Source organism: Impatiens glandulifera, chromosome 9 (genome assembly GCF_907164915.1).
Source record: "Impatiens glandulifera chromosome 9, dImpGla2.1, whole genome shotgun sequence".
NCBI lineage: Eukaryota > Viridiplantae > Streptophyta > Magnoliopsida > Ericales > Balsaminaceae > Impatiens > Impatiens glandulifera.
In genome coordinates, this window is record NC_061870.1 from 27,990,298 (window position 1) to 28,015,640 (window position 25,343).

Genomic DNA, 25,343 nt, shown 5'->3' on the forward strand with positions numbered 1-25,343 from the left:
TTTATTCATAGATATCCAATAAAGACATACTTCATTTTTTTAGGTGTGAATTTTGATTTTTGAGGCAAAACATTTGTAACATAGTATAACCATCCAAAAATTCTAAAATATTATAATCTGGATTAGATTTATTAAACATATAAATTGAAGTTTTCCAATCATGTCTTTTCATTGGTGTACGATTAATCAAATATGTTGTTTTGAGCAATGAATATTGCCAAAATTTAGAAGGCATATTATAATCAATCATGATAGATCTAACTACTTGAACTAAATGTTTATGCTTTCTTTCTACAAATTCATTTTGTTGTGGAATATATGCACATATTTTTGATTAATTATACCAACATACTTGAACAAATTAGAACACCTATTATTTATAAATTTTGTTCCATTATGAGTCCTAATAATCTTAACGGTAATTTCTTATTAATTTTTAATAAGTGTAAATAAAATTGTATTTTGTCAAAGAGAAGTGTTTTTCAATCATTAAATAAATCCAAGTACTCTTAGAATAGTCATCAACAATTTTAAGCATAAATGAACAATCTAAAACCGATTCTTCTATATAAGGCCCCCACAAATCAACATGAATTAATTCAAAAAAAGAAATATTTGTTTTAGTAGTGCTATGTGTGAAAGGCAGCCTACGTGATTTAGACAATGTACATGTGAAACAATGTTTATTGTTATCAACATATTTTGGAAAAACGGTTTTAATCGCTTCATCTGAAGGATGTCCTAATCTTTTATGAAAAAATGAGAATCAACATCAACATTATTACTAAATTGTTCATTCAAACTACAATCAAAAATATTGTTTTGAGAGTTAAAGAAAATTTTATCAGATATATTATTGGTAAATTTATCATCCGGGACGAAATAAAGATTCCATGTCCTCTTTTCAATTTCAACAACCGATGAAATCTTATGGTCCTACAAAAACATGTTGAATTTGAAAAAATACAATATGTTTTGTTCTCAACTTCTCATCAACAAATTTGATAGTAGAAATGCGGTTATACTTAAAATATGGTGTAAATAAGGCTTCATTAAGTGTTATTCTATTGGAAATTCTTACTGACCCTATTTTATCTATTGATTTGCAAGATCCATCTGCCAAGTACATTAGTCTAGGTTTTTCTAGTTTTCTAACATCACTCATTAGATTTTTATCATTACACACATGGAAAGATGCTCCTGAGTCAATTACTCATTTATACTTATCGCCTATTGAGTTATTACTACTTATGTTAAGTTCAAACAAAAATATATGAAAACTTTAATGTGTGTTAAAGTGAGAAGACTTACCCGCATATGTGTTGTTTGAAGATGCTCCAGCAGCCTGTTTTCCTTTCACATTTCTCATGTTATTGAGAAAGTCTTTATACATCATGTACTCTTCAATTGTTGCATCATAATATACATCTTGATCAGATACATTGTTAACAACATTAACTCTCTTTCTCTAGTTTTCATTATATCTTTCTTTTTACTGTTTCCACTAGTCGGGTAACTGACTAGTTTGAACATTTCTCTTTGAGATGATAGTTTCCTCAGTAGTAATTATATGAGTTCTCGGACTTAGATTTGTCCAGATAGTTCATACTATAATTTCCTTCACGGACATACATAAAGCTATCTTGTTGAACATTCATGGAGTAATTCTTCTTTTTCACGTTCTGCAGCATTGTAAATGCTTTATACACAGCTTACCACAGTTAATGCATTAGAATCTGATCTTTAACATAATCATATTAATTGTTAAGTCCCATTAAGAATTGTAACAACTTGTTTTCTTCGTCGTTCTGAAGCATTTTTCAACTTCAAGAAAACATCCATCACAATCATCATTTCCTCTTTGCTGTAAAATAACAATGTCCTTCTGTAAATAGTATCTTCTTGAACCATTATTTCCTTCATATCTGAACTTTACTTTCAACCACAGATCACGGTTGATCTTAGTCGATTGAAATATTCTTTGTAGTCTAACATCTATGGTGTTCATTATCCATGCTCGAACCATCGAGTCAACAATTTCTCACTATCTTACATCTTCTTGATCAATTGGCCTCGAAAACGTTCCATTAATAAATCCAATTTTAATCATAGTCTATAAAACAAGTTGAATACTCAAACACCAACCAAAATAGATTTCTCTAATTAAAATCGTTGTGGTTAGAGTCAAACATGGATGATCGGTTGGATGAATTGCTAACAGATCATTGTTATACTTTCTTTTTACTAAAATTGGTTGTTGATGACTAACTTGAGGTTAGGACTTCTACTGCTTGTTTCTTCTTTAATATTCACCATTTTAACGTCGATTTTCTGATTATGCTCAACGTTATATCAAAACTAGCTCTGATACCATCTAGACTTCAAGAAGTATTATCAAATTAGCAAAGCTATGAGTAGTTATGGAAGAGAGAATGGAGAATAAGAAATGTTAAGAAAAAACTAGTAATTTGGTAACCCTAGAATTGGCATTGAAATTGGAATTGAAGGGTCCAATTCAAATTCTTAAGTTTGGTAGACACTTTAATATTAAGATTTGAAATTAAAATTAGAATTCCAATGGAATTCAATCTAGTGTAATTTTATAATTCTCAATTCCATACTTTTTAAATCGGAATTGTAATTTAATTTTTTTTATGCTTTTTCAAACAAAATAACTTTTCATTTTATTATTTAAACACAATTAAAGTTTTCAATCGACAATATTTTTTTTGAAATTTAGAATGTTAAAATATCGAAACGATGTTTTTTTTAGTTTAGTAAGTTAACATTTTGAACTAATATATAAAAAAATGAGACAACAGATTAAACATTAGCCCGCAAACACATTTAACCAGACAAATTAATATATTATATATATATATATATTAATTTAAGAAGTTAACATGTTGAACCGATATTTTTTTTTAATCAAAATCGAAAGTTAAAAAAATCTCATGATCCTTTAGCTATTCTCATTAGTTGTGTCAAACCAAAATTTTAATAAAATAGATCATGTATATTAAAATTATGTTTATTATATTATTTTTTACAAACATAGGAATTAAGCTTGAATTACAATTTAATAATTTTCTCAAACATGAAAATTGAATTGCAATTTAATGTCAATTCTCACCAATATCAATTTCACTCATCCAAACATACCCTAAATGAATTGCGATTTTATTATCACTTTATATAGTCACAAAATCTAATATATGTATAAAAAAGTCCCAACTATTCTAAAGAGTTTAATTAATTTTAATATAAAATATATCATAATATAACTAACAATAACCATATTATGGTTGTAAACTTAATACTCAATTAACTAACATTAATAATGACTAATTCTAATAACAGCCATCAGTTGAGAAAGACCCAAAGAAATCATTTATTAATTCAGACAATATTACTAAAGTTCCATTTTTTATTCCATCTAACTCTTGGGAAATTATGGGTTTTTCATCATCATCTTCATTCATCAACATCTCCCTTGCTTGTTCTACAATAAGCATGCAAAGAGCTAACATTAATATATTATTATTATTATTATTACTTTCTCTTTCGTCCCTTCAGAAACTTCGTTTTATTCTCTCTTCTTTTTGGGTTGTTACTGGCTTACTCTCTTCACTTTTACCGGCTGCGGCCGACTGAGATTTCTTCCGTTTAAGGAATTCAACCACTCCGGCAAGAGCAACATCACTAACTTCGCTCTGCATTAGCTCCTCCGCCAGCTCCGCCGGCGTCACCTCTGAGCTCTCCATCAGACTCTTTATCTCCTTAAACAGCACATGATCATGATCACCAATATCCAGATAATTACGGGCCAAAATCATAAACCCTTCCATTGTGCAATAAGACATATGAATATGCATGTCCATTCGAACCCGGTCTCAGCAATGCCGGATCCAACCGATCTTTATGATTTGTAGTGAAGATGATTATCCTTTCATCTCCACAACTTGACCACAACCCATCTATAAAATTCAATAATCCAGATAGAGTCAACTGCAAAAAACAAGTATGATTAGCTAATAATAATAATTCATTCATGATTCATGTCATTTAGTAAACAGGGTAGCAACCTTAGAATTACTCCGGGAATCTTCTTGAACTTCTGTTTGGTCACGGTTATGCATCTGAACGCTACAATCAATATCTTCAATCACGATTATGGATCGGTTGTTAGTTGAAACTAAAATTTTTCGTAGCTGTGAATTTGAATAGATGCTGGAAAGTTCCAAATCATAAACATTAAACTTAAGATAATTAGCGATTGCCGCGATCAAGCTTGATTTTCCGGTGCCGGGAGGACCATACAAAAGATACCCTCTTTTCCAAGCCTTCCCAACTTTCTTGTAAAACTGTCTCCTCCTAACAAATCTGTCAAGATCCTCCATGAGATTTGCCTTCATTTTCGGGTCCATTGCCAGAGTCTTGAACGTGGACGGATGATCGAGAGTTATGGAACCCCAACCTCCATTATAGCCTCCATCGTCGTCGTCCTTCGACGCAATATCCCTAGCATAGAGCTTCAATGGCTTGTCATTGTTTTTAATTTCATTGGCTTTGGAAATGACAAAGGGTAAGTATTCATTAACAACTCTGTCTCTGAATTTCTTATCGAAACAGAGCTCATAAAACTTCTTCTCTCGCGAACCCTGTTTGGGTTCGTTGGAAACTAGCTGCCATTTCAGATGAATTTCTTGAAATTGATCGGGAATCGTTTCGCCCTTCTCCACGCCGATATGAAGGGTCTTCTGTTTCTGGGTCTTGCCAACTTTGAACCGGTTGGCCATGGGGCTGATTTTAGTTCGCAGGTATAACTCAGCCGCCTCGTAAACCTCATTCTTAGAAATTCCGCATTGTTCATCGACGACGATTGTCGCCTGCGACGGCCTATAAGGAGTGAAAAGACGATGAAGAAAAGCTTCGAGATAAGACCGAATCGGAGCTGGAATGATCTCATTGGCCACCGATCGGAATAGCATCATGGAGGCGGCGAAAGACGCATACGCCGAGAAAAGAGTAGACGCCGTCGTCGGCATATTCTCAAGTGAAAACATCTCTGATCTCAAAGATCTTTGCTTGTGATCGCAACTGAGGTCGGTTAAGCCCACCCTAACTTATTTATAATTTTTTTTTATATAAATACAATTTAATTTAGAGAAGGTGACGACGGTTAAGTATCCATGAGTTTCTTAGATATTTTTTTTTTGTGAAAGAGAAGAATGAGTTTTTAGGTATTGTTTGAGAAAGATAAAAGAAATATATTTATTTTATTTTGTTTAATTTGAATGATTATTTAGATTTAAATTATGTTTTAGATTTTGTTTTGATATGATTTATAGTATTTTTATAATTTATGGGTATTTTTTAACTTTTAATTTATTTATTTTCTTTATATTCAAATCATATTTTTATAATAAATAATTATTTTATTTAAATAATTATATTAAATTAGTATATTTCAATTTTTCAAAAATAATAATATTATTATTATTTGTATAATAGTTATTTTGACCCTTTTTTTAATTATATCTTATGATTATTTTTAGTTATTAATTATTTATTTTTTTTAATTTTTTTTGGAGTTAATCTCAAATAATAATATTCAATAAAAATATATATAAGAAAGTCTTTTAATAAAAATTAATTATTTTTATGATAATTAATTATTATTTTATTCATTTATATTTAATAACAAATGTTTGTTATAATTATATTTAAATGTTGTATGTAATCAACAATAAATGTGATCACTTATTTGGTTTGACAGTTTTCTTTTATTATTTTATCAGTTACAAATTGAGTTTAAAGTATTTTTATTACATTTAATTATATAAAAACTTAAATAAAAGTTTGCTTTATTAAATTTATTTGATTTCATAACATATAACCCAGCTTGGGGCTGAGTTGGGCTCATTCATAATTTTTATTTTATATATATATACAATTTAGAGAAGGTGACGAACGCGTTAAGTAACCAATTAGTTTCTTAGGTATTGTTTGCAAGAGATAAAAGAATGAGTTTATTAGGTATTGTTTGAGAGAGATAAAAGAAATATATTTATTTTATTTTGTTTGATTTGAATGATTATTTAGATTTTAATTATGTTTTAGATTTTGTTTTGATATATATGATTTATAGTATTTTTATAATTTATGGGGATTTTTTAACTTTTAATTAATTTATTTTCTTTATATTCAAATCATATTTTTATAATAAATAATTATTTTATTTAAATAATTATATTAAATTAGTATATTTCAATCTTTCAAAAATAATAATATTATTATTATTTGCATAATAGTTATTTTGACTTTTTTTTTTAATTATATCTTATGATTATTTTTATTTACATATTATTTTTTTTTAAATTTTTTTTTGAGTTAATCCCAAATAATAATGTTCAATAAAAATATATATAAGAAAGTCTTCTAATAAAAATTAATTATTTTTATGATAATTAATTATTATTTTATTCATTTATATTTAATAACAAATGTCTGCAATAATTATATTTAAATGTTGGTATATAATCAGTAATAAATGTGATCACTTATTTGGTTGGACAGTTTTTATTTTATCAGTTACAAATTGAGTTTAAAGTATTTTTATTACATTTAATTATATAAAAATTTAATCAAAATTTTGCTTTATTAAATTTATTTCGATTTCATACCATATATTTTTTTTAATATTCCCTTATCTATATATATATAATGATGCTTAATTTTTAAAGTGTCCGGATTGCCGGGTCGAGAGCTGTGGTTAATTTGGATACTTGGGTCGGATTGTGGGTTTACCCATTTTTAAATTTAAAACGGTTAAAAATAAAATTAAAAATGCTAGAGGTATGTTTCGAACTTGCAACCTAACAAAACAAGTACAACTCTTTAACCAACTAGGCTACAAAGACTTTATATATTAAATTCAAACACCAAATTTAATAAATGCGGGACGTTTTAATATTAATATAAGTTCAACTTTTTAACTAACTAATATATAATAATGTTGAGTAAATGAATACTTGGGTCGGATTATGTGTTGACCCACCCATAAATTTAAAACAGTTAAAAATAAAATTAAAAATGTTATCCGTAATTTTTTTCACGGTTTTTTATATTATTACTCGTGCAAATGCACGGGCTAAATGCTAGTATATAAGAATAACTCTCTTTTGGTGTGGATTTAGGTTAGGACTGAGAATGAGTTTTAACAAAAAAAAAAAAAAAAAAAAAAAAAAAAAAAAAAAAAAAAAAAAAAAAAAAAAAATTATAGGAAAGGGACATGACTCATTAATAATTCTTTATAATTTTTTTTTATAATTTTCTTTGTATAAAAATATAAATCTATAAAAATGTTAAATTCACTTACATCCAAATTTATAATTTTATCATTATTTTATTCAACCCCATCCAAATTTTGTTTTTAACCCATTTTAATTCATTTTCAAGCTCACACTGTAATTTTTGGATCCGTTCCTGTATATTTTTTTAATATTCTCTTATATATATAAGAATAACTCTCTTTTGGTGTGGATTTAGGTTAGGACTGAGAATGAGCTTTAACAAAAAAAAAAAAAATAATTATAATAAGAGAGGGACATGACTCATTAATAAAAAAGTTTTATTCATAATTTTCTTTGTACAAAACTAAAAAAAAATGTTAAATTTACAAATATCCCCTCGTTAAATTTATAATTTTATCATTATTTTATTCAACTCTATCTAAAAACTTTTTTTAACCCATTTTAATTTATTTTCAAGCTCACCATACATGTAATTCCTGGATCGTTCCTGAGCCTGAACTTATATAGTATATAAGAGTTAGTCTTAAACTTTATTTTATTCATTTTGTTTTCAATTAACATAACTAAAATTTATTATTTATACAAAAAAAATTGACCCAAAGTAATCAGGGGAATGTAGGACCTAAGTTGCATAAAATGAAATTAAAGGGGTAATTTGTAAGAGTAGAGAATTATAATTAATTTTTTGCAAACAATTTTGGACTAGAAAGCAAAACTATTTGAAAGCACAGGGAGCAAGGATTGAAGGAATCTTTGGAAATAGCGACGGAATTTCTTGAAAAAATAATATTTTCCAGTTTGAGTTATATTTGTTTTTTAAATTGGGATGCAACTTAATGAATAAGAAAACTCCTTTTTAGTACTTGTTTGACATAAACCATGTTTGTTCATATTATTTAAGTAAAAATATATCAGATTTATTTTAATTAAATAAAATATAAATTAATTTCAAATAACTGAAAACAAATATACTATATTCGTTCAACAAGATACCAAAAATATCAAGTTTTCGGTATATCAAAAAAATGATGAAGTATGATATCAATACCGAAATTATGTTAATTGTATCTTATCAAGATTTCGTCATACCGAAATAACGGTACAATAACGATATGTTTTTTCCTATGTCAAAATTTTCGATACATACAATATATGATATGGATAAAAAAAATTCGATACTATATTGATAAAATATTTATAAAATAAAAATTTTAAATTATTAAAGTTGATAAGATTTTATTTTTATTTATATTGTTATTAATCTAAGTTGTTATATTTAATATTTTTTTTAGAAAACAATTTAGTGCTATTTTATTAAAAAAAATCAAAATAGGAAAAAAAATACAAAAGTTTAATATCAGATCTAGACAATTTTTAAATTTGACAATAAAACAAAAATTGAATTATAGACAACAACAATCAATTAGCGCTTATAACGTTTTTACTTTGATTCTACTTGTGACTTTCTCAAACGAAATATCTCATATCTGGCAGAACTTTCTATTCTCTTCATTCATTTCGATTCCTCTCCAAGATTGAATGAGTGCATTTCCATCTCAAGTTATATCTCCCTAAATATTTTCAGCAATTCTATTTCTTTCAATGTGAGTTCTTGTATTTTTTTTTCTAGATATTGCAGATTACTGTTCCAAAGTAGCATTTCAACATACTTACATAGAAGATTTTTTTTTTGCTTTATTCTTCATCCGCTCTTGGATTTCTTCAAATATTCTTGGAAAGTTGATGATGTTCATGTTTGCAGCATACCTTCTCCAAATTTGTATTATTAAAGAGCATTCCCCAAATAAATGGTTTATGTTTTCCTCATCTCATGAATATAGGACACAGTTGATATCATGAATGTTTATGTTTTTTCGAATTCTATCTTTTGTTGTCAACATTTTCCTGTATACCAGCCAGAGAATAAATTGGTGATGAGGTGTAATTTTTGAAGACCATACCACATTATGTCAATGTACCTCCTGTCTTCTTGCTCTAACCATTTCTCATGCCTTTCCTATAATGAACTCCTCGTTGCTTTCTATTTTCCAGTATATTTCATCATTTCTTTCATTGAATTGCTTCTACCTCATTAGGTTTAGGATTCTATCATCTTCTGAAATACACCTTAGAAGTGAATCACATTTACCTTCATAGACGTCTCTAAATGAGTACTTGATGTATTCTCTTCTAACTCTACTTCCTTGTATTTCTTTTTTTGAATATAATAGGAATATTATACAGCCAAGGATAATGCCAGAATAGTACCCATCTTCCATTTCCAATTGTGGTTTGCACCATTTGAATGACATCTTTTCTTGTTTTTAGGATCTTTTTCAATGACTATGTCATTATTTCATTGATGCTTCGTGTCCAAATACTCTTCTCTTCTTTCATAAATCTTATATGCACTCATTTGACCCATAGTGAGTCCGTTTTCTGCTTCAACTCCCATAAGCTCCTGATGGTGAGAGCTTTGTTCCATTCAACACGATTTTTTATTCTTAGTCCGCCTTCTTCTATGGGAGTGCAAACATCCTCCCATTTGACTTTTTTGCCTCATCTGCCTTGTGTTCCCCAGATGTAATCTCTCATGATTCTATCGAGTTCAGTCATTACTTTCTTTGGGATGACTATCTTTTGTGCTCAGTAACCAATAATTCCAAGGTTGACTATTTTAACGAGCTCGATTCTACCTGCATAAAACAATTTTTTTTGTAGTCCAACCCATATTTAGTTCTTAAATAAGACTATACTAGTTGAATGACTCGAATAAATTAAATTTATAATTATTATTTAATCATGATTTTATTTGTTATTATCAAAAAAAAAACATTTTTTATAAAATTATATTTCCTAACGTTTTTAATAATGTTGAGATATGGAAGAAAAATAAAAATAAAATATTATCTAGCTAAAAAGAAATATATAAAAATACATACATTTTGGAATGAGTGTTTAAATGATTTAGTTATAATATTTCATTTTTTAAATAAAGACCCATTTGATAATAATTTTAGGGATGATAATTATATGTTGGATTTATGTTTTAAAAATTAGATGAAAAGTCTTTAATAAATTATTTAAAGGATTTCTTTTTAGTAAGTATTTATTGCCAATATAACTTCATATATAATACATATGAGACAACCTTATGAAATAAAATAAAATAAAATAAAAATTTATAATAAAATTGAAAGTTTTCCAATGCCAAAAGTCAAACCCAAAAATTGTTTTAAAACGAGTCTAATATAATATGATATAGTTATAAATTACATTTTAGTAGAAACAGTTTAAGTATATAATACTATTTTCTTCTTTAATTTCATCCTAGAAAAAAAAAAAAAAGTTCAATATGATGAATTTTTATATATTATGAATGAAAATATTCATAGAAAATCAGATCTCAAAATTGAGAAACAAATATAATTCTAATTTCTAATTCATATAGGTACACTATATCCTTTTAATTAATGGGATATCCAATAAAGAAACTTCTTTTTTTTAGGTGTAAATTTTAATTTTTGAGACAAAACATTTGTAACATAATTTCTAATTTATATAGGTACACTATATCCTTTTAATTAATGGGATATCCAATAAAAAAACTTCATTTTTTAGGTGTAAATTTTAATTTTTGAGACAAAACATTTGTAACATAACATCAATATCCAAAAATTCTTAGAAAATTATTATTTGAATTAGATTTATTAAACATATAAATTGGAGTTTTCCAATCATGTATTTTCATTGGTGTACGATTAATCAAATATGTTGTTTTGAGCAATGAATATGGTCAAAATTTAGAAGGCATATTAGAATCAAAGGCATATTAGAATCAATCATGATAGATCTAGTTACTTGAACTAAATGTCTATATTTTTTTCTACCACTCTATTTTATTGTGAAGTATATGCACATGTTGTTTGATTAATTATACCAAGATATTTGAACAAATTAGAACACTTATTTGATGGGTTTTATCCTCCTAGTTGGAGAGACCCAACTTGATGTGGGATATATTTAGACCCAGAGTATATAATATGAAATGATATTATATTTCATTTAGGCTAAATGAGTTTTGAAAACAACAAAAGAGAGATCAGAGCAAAAACAGATTCAAGGGTTTGAGGTAGCAGTTGAAGATTCTGTTTGTTAGAGTTTGCATCGTTTGATCGGCTTAAAACGTTGACAACTTATTGGTTATTTCTGGGACTAAATTCTAAACGGTGAAAAACTGTTTTTCTGGGTCTTTTAAGTCAGTTGAAGTGAAACTAGAATTGCAGAATTAATAAGGTTGATTGATCTTACTCTTTATGCTCTTTGTTGTTATTTGTCAAGATTGTTGTGTGATCTTGATTCAATTGATTAATGACTCTAGTTTATATATAGAGTGAACCCCTGTTTGTAATATTGTTGATGATAGTAGATTGTTAAGTGGTCTAACTGGTCCCGTAGTTTTTTAGATTTTTTTTAAATGAGACAACAGTTTAAGTATGTAGACCGCAAACACACTTAACCATTTAATCAGACGCAGAATTGCCGCCTAACGGGCTCGAATTCAGGACTTTATGGTGAGTATCCACCTCTTATTGCCGCTAAAAATGGGACAACGAATTAATTATGTATCCCACAAACACACTTAACTAGGCGCAAAATTTGCCGCCTAACGGGCTCAAACCAATGAACTTATGTTTAGTATCTAACTCTTATTGTCTCTACGCTAGAAGAGAGGATTGATCATGTAGTTTTTACTCTCAATTTGAAGAGAGGTTTTCCATGCTAAAACTTATCTTGTATTGTCGTTTTGATTTCATTCTGTTTTGCTCATCTCTTTTACTTAGTAAATTGGGGAAGCATTCGGTTTTTGAAGAAATATATTTTCCAATCAAAGTGGTATGAGAGTTTGGTTTTATTGAGTATAAGAATGGAGACTAACACATCCAGAATGACGAGCTTGAATGGTTCCAATTATAATATCTAGAAGGTTAAAATGGAAAATTTACTGTATGTGAAATTTTTTTATTTGTCAGTGTTCTCTTCAACTAAGCCTGTAGAAAAATAAATATGGATGATTGAAATTTTTTCACACAAACAAGTATGTGGTTATATTCGTCAATGGGTTGATGATAATATTCTGAATCATGTGATTTCTATTATTGATGGTCGTACTCTTTAGACCAAACTTGAATAATTGTATGAGAAAAAAATAGGTAATAAAAAATTATTTTTTATAAAAACAATTGATGTCCTTAAGGTATCAAGTTGGTTCTCCGATAACTGATCAATTGAACACTTTTGTGGGAATTATTAATCAATTGGAGGCGATGAAACTCAGCTTTGATGACGCCATACATGACTTATATTCACTTGGTACTCTACTTAATTTATGTGAGACTTTTAGAACAATTCTATCTAATTCTGCTCCAGATGATGTTCTCTCAATGGATTTAGTAAAAAGCAGTGTGTTGAATGAAGAGATGAGACGAAATACACAAAATTGTTCTTTACAATCAGAGGCCTTGGTTACTAAATCCATGGGGCAAATAAATGGCGAGAAAGTAATCGTAGCAAATCTCGTGGGGCTTCTAATAAGTGGGAAAATGTTGAGTGTCATAATTGTGGAATGTAGAGTCATATTAAGAAAATTTGTTTTAAATTGAAGAAGGAGAACAAGAAAAAAACTCAGAATATACCCAGTACTTCCAACCATAGATAAGGTAAAAATCATGATGATGTTGCTATTATTGATGATTTCCTAATTGTTTATTATAGTGATGTTGAGAATGTTAATGTATCTTGTGATGAGATGAATTGGATTATAGACAATGGTGCTTCTACTCATGCTACATCACAGCGAGATTTTTTCTCAACATATGAGGCTGATGATTTTCGTATTGCTCGTATGGGCAATACTGATCAAGCTCAAGTGACTGGAATTGGTAATGTTTATGGTAAGATGGCTAATGACAGTACTCTTGTTCTAAAACAGTTAAGCATATTCTTGACAATCACTTCAATCTTTTATCGGTTGGAAGATTGGATGATGAAGGCTTTTGTAATTCTTTTTCTAATGGTGAATGGAAGCTTAAAAGGGGATCAATCGTTGTTGCTAAATGTAAGAGACTTTCGAATCTGTATATTGTTCGTTCTAGATATCTAAATATTACATCAAGACTTGTGAAACTGATTCTTCTTCTGAGTTGTGGCACAAACGTTTGACTCATATTAATGAGAAAGTCTTAGCCATGTTGACTAAGAAAAATGTGTTATATGGAGTTTCAAATGCACTTGAAGAGTTGTTCAGATTTTTTAGCTGGAAAATAAAGACAAGTGTTATTTAGATCATCTGAATCGAAAAGAAAATCAGAATTACTAGACTTGGTGCATTCTGATGTATGTGGGCCAATAAAGTTATGATCACTTAGTGGTGCATAATACTTTGTAACCTTCATTGATGACTATTTCCGAAAGGTTTGGTCCTATACATTGAAGATGAAAGATCAAGTGCTAGACATATTCAAAAGTGTTTAAAACCTCAATTGAGAGGAAAACTGGAAAAAATGTGAAATGTATTCGAATAGATAATGGGGAGAGTACATTGGACCTTTTGATGAGTATTGTCGACCGCAAGATATTCGTCACCAAAAATCAACTCCATAAATACCACAGTTAAATTGGTTGGCTGAAAGAATGAATATGACACTAGTGGAAAGGGTGAGATGTGTACTTTCATAGGCAAAGATGTCAAAATACTTTCGGGTGAAGCATTGAGTACAATGGTACATGTGTTAAATCTCACACCATGTGTTCCTTTGAACTTTGATGTTCCAAATCATATTTAGAGTGGTTAAAATGTCTCTTAAGATCATCTTCGAGTAATTGGGTGTATGACTTATGTGCATGTTTCCAAAGATAATAGGTCAAAGTTAGAAGAAAATACCAAGAAGTGTGTGTTTGTCAGTTATGGACTAGATGAATTTGAATATCGGTTTTTTATCCGGCTAATAAGAAGCTATCCAAAGAAATACCTAATTAACTAACCTTAATAATGACTAATATCAGTGAAGTCCCAAAATCCTAGAAAGAGAGAGAAAAGATCTAGAAAATTTAAGGAAGCACGATCGGCACATGCGGCACAACTCGGCACGATTGGCACAACGACATGATAGGCACGATAGGCACATCGACGACACGATCAACATAGGCGGCATGATATTATCTTTGAGTCGGAAGTCATAAAATCGACGACGAAATCAGCATTGATCAAAGGGAGTGGAATCGGAATAGGAGGCACGACACGATCGGCACGGATGACATAATAGGCACAGACAGCACAACCCGATCTGCACAGAAAACAAGATATTGTATTAATCAAAGGAAGCGCAATCGGCACAGGCGACACAACACGATCATCACGAGCGACACAATAGACACAGACGACACGACCCGATCTGCACGTATGACACGATATTGTCTAGCGATGTTCTGTTGTGCAGTTGACTTTGACTGTTATTTTTGTTTTTGATTTCTTTTGACTGCTTTTTTGGGATCTGCTGGTTGCCGTTTACTTTGTATTTTATTCCTCAATTAGGCTGGTCTGGATTGGGTGGCTTTGTTGGCTTCTTTATTGTCATTTACTACTACTACATATTACTGTGTTGATTTCTGATACATGTCTGAATTGTTGATAGTTGCTAAGGCATTTGGGTGTCTGCTGTGCAAGTTGAGCCACGATGAGTCTACGCTCGACTAGCCTCCTCAACCGAACGAAAAGCATAAGGAAATATAAAGGGAATCTAGAGAAATTGGCTGAAAGGGCGGCCACTTCTTCTAGGTGTCCGACCAGTCACAACGCTGCTGATGTAGATGGCGTTGACTTCAATCCAACTGTTGCATCAACCACTCACATGGCTGGTCTATCAACCGGTCGCGCCCATCTCCCGACTCATCTCTCAACTGTCCATGACGCCCCTCCCTTGATCGGTCATGTATCCTCCACCTCGACCATCCTGGATGTTGTCAACCAAACCAGTAACGTTACTCCTTCGACAGACCATGTTGTTGCCACTTTGACCGGTCACGATGCTGTTTTTCCAGTCGGGTTCACCTCAGCCACTACGGCATGTCACGACATCCCCACCCCGACTGCTCAAATCACTGATAAGTCGTGGACCATGGGACGAAATGAAATCGCAAATCTAGCAGGAATTAGGAACCAAATTCTCAAATCCCTCACCTAGTTCCAAAGGCATGAATTTGTCATGACCAATGAAAAGAGCGAGCAAATAATTTTCCAATTCATAATCCGATTCGAGCAAGATTGGAACTCATTCGACAAAACCGAATACGAGGAAATCATTCTGTGGTCGGTTAGTGTCATGAAAAAATTCTACAAGTGTCCCAAAACCTATGCCTACACTACACAAACAAATACAAACTAAACATGGCAAACCAATAAGGTTTGGGGAAAAAAACGGACAACTAATGAAGGTAGGGGTGTCAAAAATGAACTCGACCCGCCAACCCGACACGAGTCGACCCGAAGAATATTAGGTTAGGGTTGGGGGGTTTTTGGGTTTAAATCATTTCGGGTCAGACCCAAAATATAACCTGAAAAAGAAAATTGGGTTGGGTTGGGTTCGGGTCAACCCGGGTGGACCTGAATTAAAAAATACTACTTAAACTATGAGAAGAGATCATTCAGATTTCAGATATTAATATTGATATTTGATATTAAAAAGTAAGTAAGTTAATTTAATATATTTTTAGAAGATTTTATAGTTTAATTTCTTTTAGTTTCATATCTTATTTCAAGGTTGGGCTCATACAAAAAGGTGTACAACGATGAAGAAGTGAAGTTTGAACTTGAAAATACTTTTGTGATGATTGAAAACTTTTTTTTATAATGATATCATAATTTCGTTGTGTAATATTTATTTTGTGAAAATTTTGAATTTTCTAAATATAATTATTATGTTTATGCCAATTTTATTATTTTGTATTTAAATTAAAGTATTATTATTAAGCAAAAACCTTATTTCGGGTTAGTCGGGTTGGTCGGGTTGGTCTGAGTTCGGGTTTATTGTTTTCAGGTTGGTTCAGGTTCGGGTTGAAAATTTTGTTATAATGCACCTCCTTCAACCCGACTCGAACCCACCCGACCCACCTGAATTGACACCCCTAAATGGAGGCAAGCTCAATGTGGATCCTAGCCTAAAAATTAAAACGCTCGAACACCCGTTCCAAATCGAACTCCCCTTAGAAATTGAAGAGAAATACGTCAACGATTGGAAGCGAGTTGTCGTCGGTCACTTTATGGGCACCCACAAGGCCCCATTCTGAGCAATCAAGGCCGCTCTTTTCCGACAATAAAGCGAAAAGGGACTTAAAAAAGTCAAAGTCAACGACTTTGGCTATTTCTTCCTCACTTTTGGCATGGAGACCGAAGCCCAAGCCATTGCCGACTCAAATTTCACCTTCATGTTCAGCTTATTTTTCAAGCTTGCCAAATGGAATGAAGAAATGGACATCAATAGCAAACCGCCACAATCTAAACAAGTGTGGGTGAGACTAAGAAATATTCCACCGCACCTTTGTAATGCCAAAGCACTTGCCTACCTCACCAGACTCATTGGAAAGTCGCTTAAGCTCGATCCTAATTTTGACTCGTTTGAACGAGCCACATTTGCCCGTGTTTGCATTGGGGTCGATTCAACGAGTACAAAATCGAAAAAATTCGAGTTAGGGTGCCGGAATGGAAACATGGATGTCGTTGAGGTCATGTACGAGCAACTAGAAAAAGAGGATGGGAAAAAGCAAAAGAAACATGTGGCCACCTCCGAACAAGAGAATCTCAAGGTGGTTAAGAAATCTTATATCAAAATCCTCAAAGTAGATGAAAATCACAACAAATACGTCAACGAGAACCAAACTGATCCCGATCCCACCGAGCCTGAAACCGAGGCCCTTTTCCCACTAAACAAGTTCGAAAAGTCCGACGTCGTCGTGGATGATAGTGAAAGCCAAAACATCTCAAAAACCATGAACTCTGAAACCAAAGAAAGTCGCAAAGTTGTTAAAGAAACTACCTTAAGGGAAACAACTCATACGCTCAACTCCAAACTCAAGCACAAAAGAAAAAAAGTGACAAGAGAAGCTAGCGAAGACGAAGAAGCCAAAACTCTATCCGGAAATATATCCCAAAAAGACATAAGGGTGACAAGAAAGAAGGAAAAAAAGAACAAGGGCAAAGACAAGAGAGACAAGCCCGAGAAAATCAACCTCTGTCGTCTTGTTTTAGTTGATTGATGGTTAGTTTCATTCCTTATTCACTTTTGACTATGATTTCATGTCCGTGTGTGTTTTTTAGGCCAACTGTGGATTCCTTATGACCATCGTGTGTTGACTTTGAGCAAACTGTTGTAAGCTCAATTTCAGTTCTCGTACTTCTTTTACCCTTTTCGGATCTTTTTAATTAATGGCGTAAGTCATTCCTCCAAAAAAATAATAATAATAATAATAATAATAATAATAATAATGACTAATAGAAATAGTAGACCAGAGTTGAAAATATCCAAAGAAACCATTTATTAATTAATTCACAAACAATATTATTACTAAAGTTCCATTTTTTTATTCCATCTAACTCTTTGGAAATTATAGGTTTTTCATTATCATCATTCATCAACATCGACCTTGCTTGTTCTGCAATAACATTGCAAAGAACTAACAATGGTTAAAGTTTATGTACTACATTAATACTTTCTCTTTCGTCCCTTCAGCTTCTTTACCTTCGTTTTATTCATCTCTTCTTTTTGGGCTGTTACTGGTTTACTCTGTTCACTTTTACCGGCTGCCGCCGACGGAGACTTCTTCCGTTTAAGGAATTCAACAACTCCGGCAAGAGCAACATCACTGTCTTCGCTCTTCATTAGCTCCTCCGCCAGCTCCGCCGGCGTCACCTCTGAGGTCTCCATCAGACTCTTTATTTCCTTAAACAGCACATGATCATGATCACCAATATCCAGATAATTACGGGCCAAAATCATAAACCCTTCCATTGTGCAATAAGACATATGAATATGCATGTCCATTCGACCCGGCCTCAGCAATGCCGGATCCAACCGATCTCTATGATTTGTGGTGAAGATGATTATCCTTTCATCTCCACAACTTGACCACAACCCGTCTATAAAATTCAATAACCCAGATAGAGTCAACTGCAAAAAAGAAGTATGATTTAGCTTATAATAATATTCATGTCATTTAGAAAACAGAGCAGCAACCTTAGAATCACTCCGGGAATCCTCTCGATCTTCTCTTTGGTCACGATTATGCATCTGAACGCTACAATCAATATCCTCAATCACGATTATGGACCGAATGTTCGTTGAAACTAAAATCCTTCGTAGCTCTGAGTTAGAATAGATGCTGGAAAGTTCCAAATCATAAACATTAAACTTCAGATAATTAGCCATGGCCGCGATCAAGCTTGATTTCCCGGTGCCGGGAGGACCATACAAAAGATACCCTCTTTTCCAAGCCTTTCCAACTTTCTTATAAAACTCTCTCCTCCTAACAAATCTGTCAAGATCCTCCATGAGATTTGCCTTCATTTTTGGGTCCATCGCCAGAGTCTCGAACGTAGACGGATGATCGAGAGTTATGGAACCCCATTCTCCATTATAGCCTCCATCGTCGTCGTCGTACGAGTCAATATCCCTAGTATAGAGCTTCAATGGTTTGTCATTGTTCTTAATTTCATTGGCTTTGGAAATGACAAAGGGTAAGTATTCATTAACAACTCTGTCTCTGAATTTCTTATCGAAACAGAGATCATAAAATTTCTTCTCTCGCGAACCTTCTTTGGGTTCGTCGGAAACTAGCTGCCATTTCAGATGAATTTCATGAAATTGATCGGGGATTTCTTCGCCCTTCACCACGCCGATATGGAGTGTCTTCTGTTTCTGGGTCTTCCCGACTTTGAACCGGTCGGCCATGGGACTGATTTTAGTTCGCAGGTATAACTCAGCCGCCTCGTAAACTTCATTCGTAGAAATACCGCATTGTTCCTCGACGACGATTGTCGCCTGCGACGGCCTATAAGGAGTGAAAAGACGATGAAGAAAAGCTTCGAGATAAGACCGAATCGGAGCTGGAATGATCTCACTGGCCACCGATCGGAAAAGCATCATTGAGGCGGCGAAAGAAGCATACGCCGAGAAAAGAGTAGACGCCGTCGTCGGCATATTCTCGAACGAAAACATCTCTGATCTCAGAGATCTTTGCTTGTGGTCGCATCGCTATCGCTCAAAATCAATGCTTTATTTATAGATTCGAGATCTGAAGTAAGCTCCTGAATTTATATAGTATATAAGAGTTAGTCCTAAACTTTATTTTCTTCATTTTGTTTTCAATTAACATACTAAAAATAATTTGGCCCAAAGTAATCAGGGCAATAAAGGACCTAAGTTGTATAAAATGAAATTAAAGGGGTAATTTGTAAGAGTAGAGAATTATAATTACATTTTTCCGCAAAGAATTTTGGACTAGAAAGATTTGGAAGCCTAGGGAGCAAGTATTGAAGGAATATTTGGAAATAGCGATGGGGTTTCATGAAAAAATAATATTTTCCAGTTTGTGTTATATTTGTTTTTTAAATTGGGATGCCCAACTTAATGAATAAGAAAACTCTTGTCTTTGACATAAAGCCATGTTTGTAAAAATATATTAGATTTATAAATATAAAATAAAATTATTTTAATTAAATAATATAAATTATTTTTAATTAAATTCAAATATACTGAAAACAAATATACTATATCCTTCAGCAAGATACCAAAAATAAAGGTTTTTTTTATAAAAAAAAAAAATGATAAATTATAGTAACGATACCGAAATTATCAACACAGTAAAAAATATGAGATTTTCAAATTTCAGTATATCGGTATATAATATTATAAAAACGTATATTTTTTAAACTAAATCAAAATATAATTAAACTTTAATATTATTTAGTATGAACTTTGATATCGTACCGAAATTACGGTATACGTCAATATTTCGGTATGATGAGTATGTTACTTGTATCTTAGCAAGATTTCGATATACCAAAATAACGATATGTTTTTTCTACATCGAAACTTTCGGTACGGTATAAAGTATAGATAAAAACAATACATAAATTATAGATAAAACTTTTAGTTGAATGACTCAAATAAATTAAATTTATAATTATTATTTAATCATGATTTTATTTGTTATTTGCATCCGTGGTCACCCTATAATTTTTATTAACCTAGTGATCATTTTTTTTTGGACAAAAATACCCTTATCGTAACACGAAGGGATTTTGCGTTTCGCGAAGGGAATTTTTTTATATAAATACTAAAAAAATTTCATTTCGTTATTTTCTTTCTCTCTCTTCTCGCGACGGCACAACACGACGACGAAAACCCGTTCTAACATAAATTGATCCAATCACCTGATATTAGAACGAGTTTTAGTCGTCGATCTGTATAAGGTGTTCGTTTAAGGTTCCGCTGTCGTGCTGTCGCCATGCCGTCGTCGTGCCATCGCGAGAAGAGAGAGAAGAGAAAGAAAAGAGATAAAGAAAATAACGAAATGAAATTTTTTTAGTATTTATAAAAAAAAAAAATTCTTCGCGAAACGCAAATTTCTTTCGCGTTACACGATAAGGGTATTTTTGTCCAAAAAAATAAAGTAGTCACTAGATAATAAAAATTATAAGGTGATCAAGGAGGCAAATAAGTCCTTCATTAATGTCATCTCGTCAAATTTCCCTATTAGACAACCTTATGAAATAATAATATGGGCAATTCACTTGTTCTGTCCCAATTGTTAGCCCCCAATTTGGACACGTGGTGAGTTATGAATTAAAAAAAATCTAAAATTTAAATTTCATCAGCCTCTCCTTCACGAACCCCTCTCCTTCACGAACCCTGCAGATCCATGTCCTCTCCCGCTCTCCTCATCAACCCCTCCTCCCTCCCAAACCCAAATCCAAACCCTCCACCGCCGCTCCTCTCCATCGGCCGCTCCTCCCACCTTAACCCTACAAATCAAAATCCTCCACCGTCGCTCTTCGCCTTCAGTCTCTCTGCCGCCGTTCATATCAGCTTATTGCTTGATTGACTTCGGTCTCATTATGTATGTGACTTTCACTTAATCTCTCTTTCATGCCCCCATATCCAAGGATATAGTATGTAAAACTATAAATGAAGCTCATTATGAAGAATTTATAAATTTGGGTTCTTTCTTTGCCAAATCAAATAAAAAATGCAATTATCATGCAAATAAGAAGTTTTATTGTAATTTTGTTTGGGTCAAAACAATGTTAAAATTGTTAAAATCGAAGGTTTACATAAAACTAATTATTTTGTTTAAAATATGGTAGGTTGAACATGTAAATGAGAAAAAATAAACTATTGGAGGAAGAGGAGATAGAAAGACTCTTGAGGATTTCTTCTTTAAGACTGAAACAAACTTTTTTATTATTCTTTTCTCTCTTGCCTCATATTCAGCACACAGACCTTTATTTATAGTCTCTTAACAGAAAACAAAACGTACAAGAAATAAAAACAAATATTAAAGACAAAAACTGTAACAGCAACATTTAAGGCTGACTCCTAATTACTAAAACTGCTAAAACGTTTGAAACGTTTGAGATCTCCACCATTAAAGACATTCAATTTATTATTTAAAATATGGCTGACCGTTATTTGAGTTTATTGTGTAACAAATTCCTCCCTTAAACTCAAATCTTTTCCATCTTTCATTCCGATCATCCTCTTGAAATTTTCGAACAACACAGTTGGTAGCGCCTTTGTAAAAATATCCGCCACTTGATCACGACTCGCAACATGACTTAATCGCACTTTACCTTCCTTCACATGTTCCCGTATAAAATGGAAACGAACATCGATATGCTTGCTCCTCTCATGGTGCACCGGATTCCTTGCCAACTCAATTGCTGATTTGTTGTCGACTCGTATTTCAGTTGCTTCGTGTTGCTGGATTTGTAGTTCGTTCAGTAGACTTCTTAGCCATATTGCGTGACACACACACCAGGATGCTGCCACATACTCTGCCTCACATGTTGACAATGTCACTATTGGTTGCTTCTTTGAGAGCCATGTAAAAGCTGTGTCTCCCATATAAAACACATATCCTGATGTACTTTTTCGATCATCTATATCTCCACACCAATCACTATCGGAATAACCGATCAACTTGTATTCCTTTGTCTCGGAGTATAGTAACCCGAGTGACGACGTTCCTCGGATGTATCGAAGAATTCTTTTAATAGCCTTCAAATGCGTGTAGTTCGGTTCCTCCATGAATCGGCTTACTATGCCGACACTATACGCAATGTCAGGCCTTGTGCATGTGAGATATCGTAGACTTCCGACTAAACTTCGATATTTGCTGGCATCCGTACGATCTCCTCCCTCAAATTTAGAGAGTTTTGTTCCGAGTTCCATTGGTGTTGCTACTGGGTTGCATTCTTCCATCTTATTCTTTTTCAGAATGTCTTTTGCATATGCCTCTTGGGACACAAATATTCCAGATTTTCCCTGTCTAACCTCAAGACCAAGGAAATATTTCATTAGCCCTAAATCTGTCATTTCGAACTCCCGAGTCATAGCGATTTTAAAGTCTTGTATCATCTTATCATTGTTCCCCATGAATATAAGATCATCAACATAGAGAGCTACTAACAACAGGTTACCTTCGTCTTTCTTTGCGTACAATGCATGTTCGTAGGGACATTGTATGAATCCGTTCTTCTTGAAGTAGGTGTCGATTCGGGTGTTCCATGCTCGAGGCGCTTGCTTTAGCCCATATAGCGCCTTTTTTAGCTTCAGCACTTTACTCTCCTTCCCGACTTTCGTGTACCCGGGTGGTTGCTCCACAAATACTTCCTCTTCAAGCACACCATTTAAAAATGCTGATTTCACATCCATCTGATAGATCGACCATTTGAAATGTGCCGCTTGGGATAAAAGAAGCCGGATTGTCTCCATTCTTGCCACTGGGGCAAAGACTTCATCGTAGTCGATCCCAGCTTTTTGTCTATACCCTTTTGCAACAAGGCGTGCCTTGTACCTTTCTATCTCACCTAGGGCATTCATCTTTTTCTTGTACACCCATTTCACTCCGATAGCTCGACATCCATCCGGCAACTCCGCCAACTCCCAAGTTTCATTTCTTTCGATTGCCCGTATCTCTTCATCCATCGCGTCTTTCCATTTCTTATCTCTCACTGCCTCTTCAAAAGTGATGCTCTCTGCATCTGCCAAAAGGCACACCAAGTGTGCTTCACTTGTTGACTCGTATAAGTCTTGTAAACTTCGCATCTTCGGTTGTCTGGGCTCGTCTTCATCATCAGATGTTTGAGAGGTTGTTGGTGCTAATATCGGTTTAGTGGTTGATGGCTCTCCTTTTTCTTCCTGTTGAGATTCCTCCTTTTGGTTATTCCAATCCCATGCACTTTCTTCATTCACCTGCACATCTCGGCTTACGACCACCTTCTTTTCAATTGGGTCGAATAACTTGAAGGCCTTCGTTTTCTCGTCATATCCGATGAAGATGTATTTTTTGCTCTTATCATCTAGTTTGGTTCTTCTTTGATCTGGTATATGCGCGTAGGCCACACTACCAAATACCTTTAAATGCGATACGGTCGGTTTTTGTCCGCTCCAAGCTTCTTGTGGTGTTAGATCTGCCAATTTTGCGTGCGGGCATCGATTTTGGACATACACGGCACATTGCACCGCTTCTGCCCAAAACTCTTTCGGCATGTTTTTGCTCTTCATCATAGACCGAACCATGTCGATGATAGTCCGATTTTTCCTCTCGGCCACGCCATTTTGCTGAGGTGAGTAGGGCGCCGTTAAGAATCTTTTGATCCCTTGTTCCTCGCAATAGACTGTGAAAGCGGTTGACATGTACTCTCCTCCTCTATCTGACCGTATGGCCTTGATGAAAACACCAGTCGTCTTCTCCACTAATACCTTGAATTTCTTGAATGCCTCGAATGCTTCTGATTTTTCTTTCAAAAAATAAACCCAAGTCTTCCTTGTGTAGTCATCAATGAATGTAATAAAGTACCTCTTCTCACTGTATGACTTAGGTGTGATTGGGCCGCATATATCGGTGTGAATCAGTTCGAGAGACTTCCTTGCACTATATTTCGCCTTCTTTGGGAATGAGTTCCTTGCTTGTTTTCCAAGTACACATCCCTCGCAAAATTTCTTGGTGTAATCCATGTCTGGTAGCCCGTGAACCATATCCTTCTTTGCTAACTCCTGTAGGCCTCCGTAATGCAGGTGTCCGAATCGTAAGTGCCATAGCGAGGCTTTATCCACCATTTTCACTTGTAGACATTGTTCTCGAACGTTTCTCAAGTTGAGTTTGAACGTTCGATTATTGGTCATCTCAACTTGTGTAAGCAACCTTCCTTTTTCGTTCTTTAAATGCAACATTCGGTCTTTCATGAGTACTGAGTATCCCTTCTCCAATAATTGCCCCAAGCTAATAATGTTACTCTTCAAGTCAGGGACAAAGTATACATTTTCAATTGACCCTTCTTTTCCATCGTCTTGTGAGAAACATATTCTACCTCGGCCCTTTACTTGAACCTTCGATTCATCCCCAAATGACACGTACCCATTCTTTATCTCTTGTATCTCCACAAAAAAATTCTTGTTCCCGCACATATGATTGCTGGCTCCAGTATCGAGATACCACAACGTCTCCTTGTCGGAAGTGGTGTCTTTATAGGCCATCATGAGAACACCGACTTCTCTTGTCTCCTCTTCCGCAACCAGATTCGCGTTCTCTTCTATCCTTTTTTCAGAATAGCACTCTTTTGCATAGTGCCCATATTTTCCGCAGTTGTAACATTCGACGTTTGATTTGCACTCTTTTGCATAGTGCCCATGTTTTCCGCAGTTGTAGCATTCAACAGTTGAATGATTTGACCGGCCGCCTCTCCCACGA

General features: G+C 33.1%; 2 protein-coding genes across 2 annotated transcripts; both read right to left on the reverse strand.

Moving 5' to 3' along the window:
- Window positions 1–3,532: 3,532 nt before the first annotated feature.
- LOC124916126 (AAA-ATPase At2g18193-like) lies at window positions 3,533–5,066 on the reverse strand. The gene is given in 3 exon segments (XM_047456861.1): window positions 3,533–3,887; window positions 3,889–4,008; window positions 4,086–5,066. Coding segments are annotated over 3 exon segments (1,416 nt in total). The 3' UTR covers window positions 3,533–3,572.
- Window positions 5,067–17,984: 12,918 nt separating this feature from the next.
- LOC124913985 (AAA-ATPase At2g18193-like) lies at window positions 17,985–19,585 on the reverse strand. Its single transcript, XM_047454441.1, has 2 exons — window positions 18,605–19,585; window positions 17,985–18,538 (listed from the first exon to the last, which is right to left on the reverse strand). The coding sequence occupies exons 1-2, from the start codon at window positions 19,583–19,585 to the stop codon at window positions 18,074–18,076; spliced, it is 1,446 nt and encodes a 481-aa protein (XP_047310397.1). The 3' UTR covers window positions 17,985–18,073.
- Between the last annotated feature and the right edge of the window lie 5,758 nt (window positions 19,586–25,343).

Coding starts and splice junctions, on each gene's coding strand:
- LOC124913985 (XM_047454441.1), bottom strand. CDS start 19,585: ATGTTTTCGTTCGAGAATATGCCGACGACGGCGTCTACTCTTTTCTCG. Junction 18,539..18,604: donor ATTCCCGGAGTGATTCTAAG/GTTGCTGCTCTG, acceptor TCTTTTTTGCAG/TTGACTCTATCTGGGTTATT.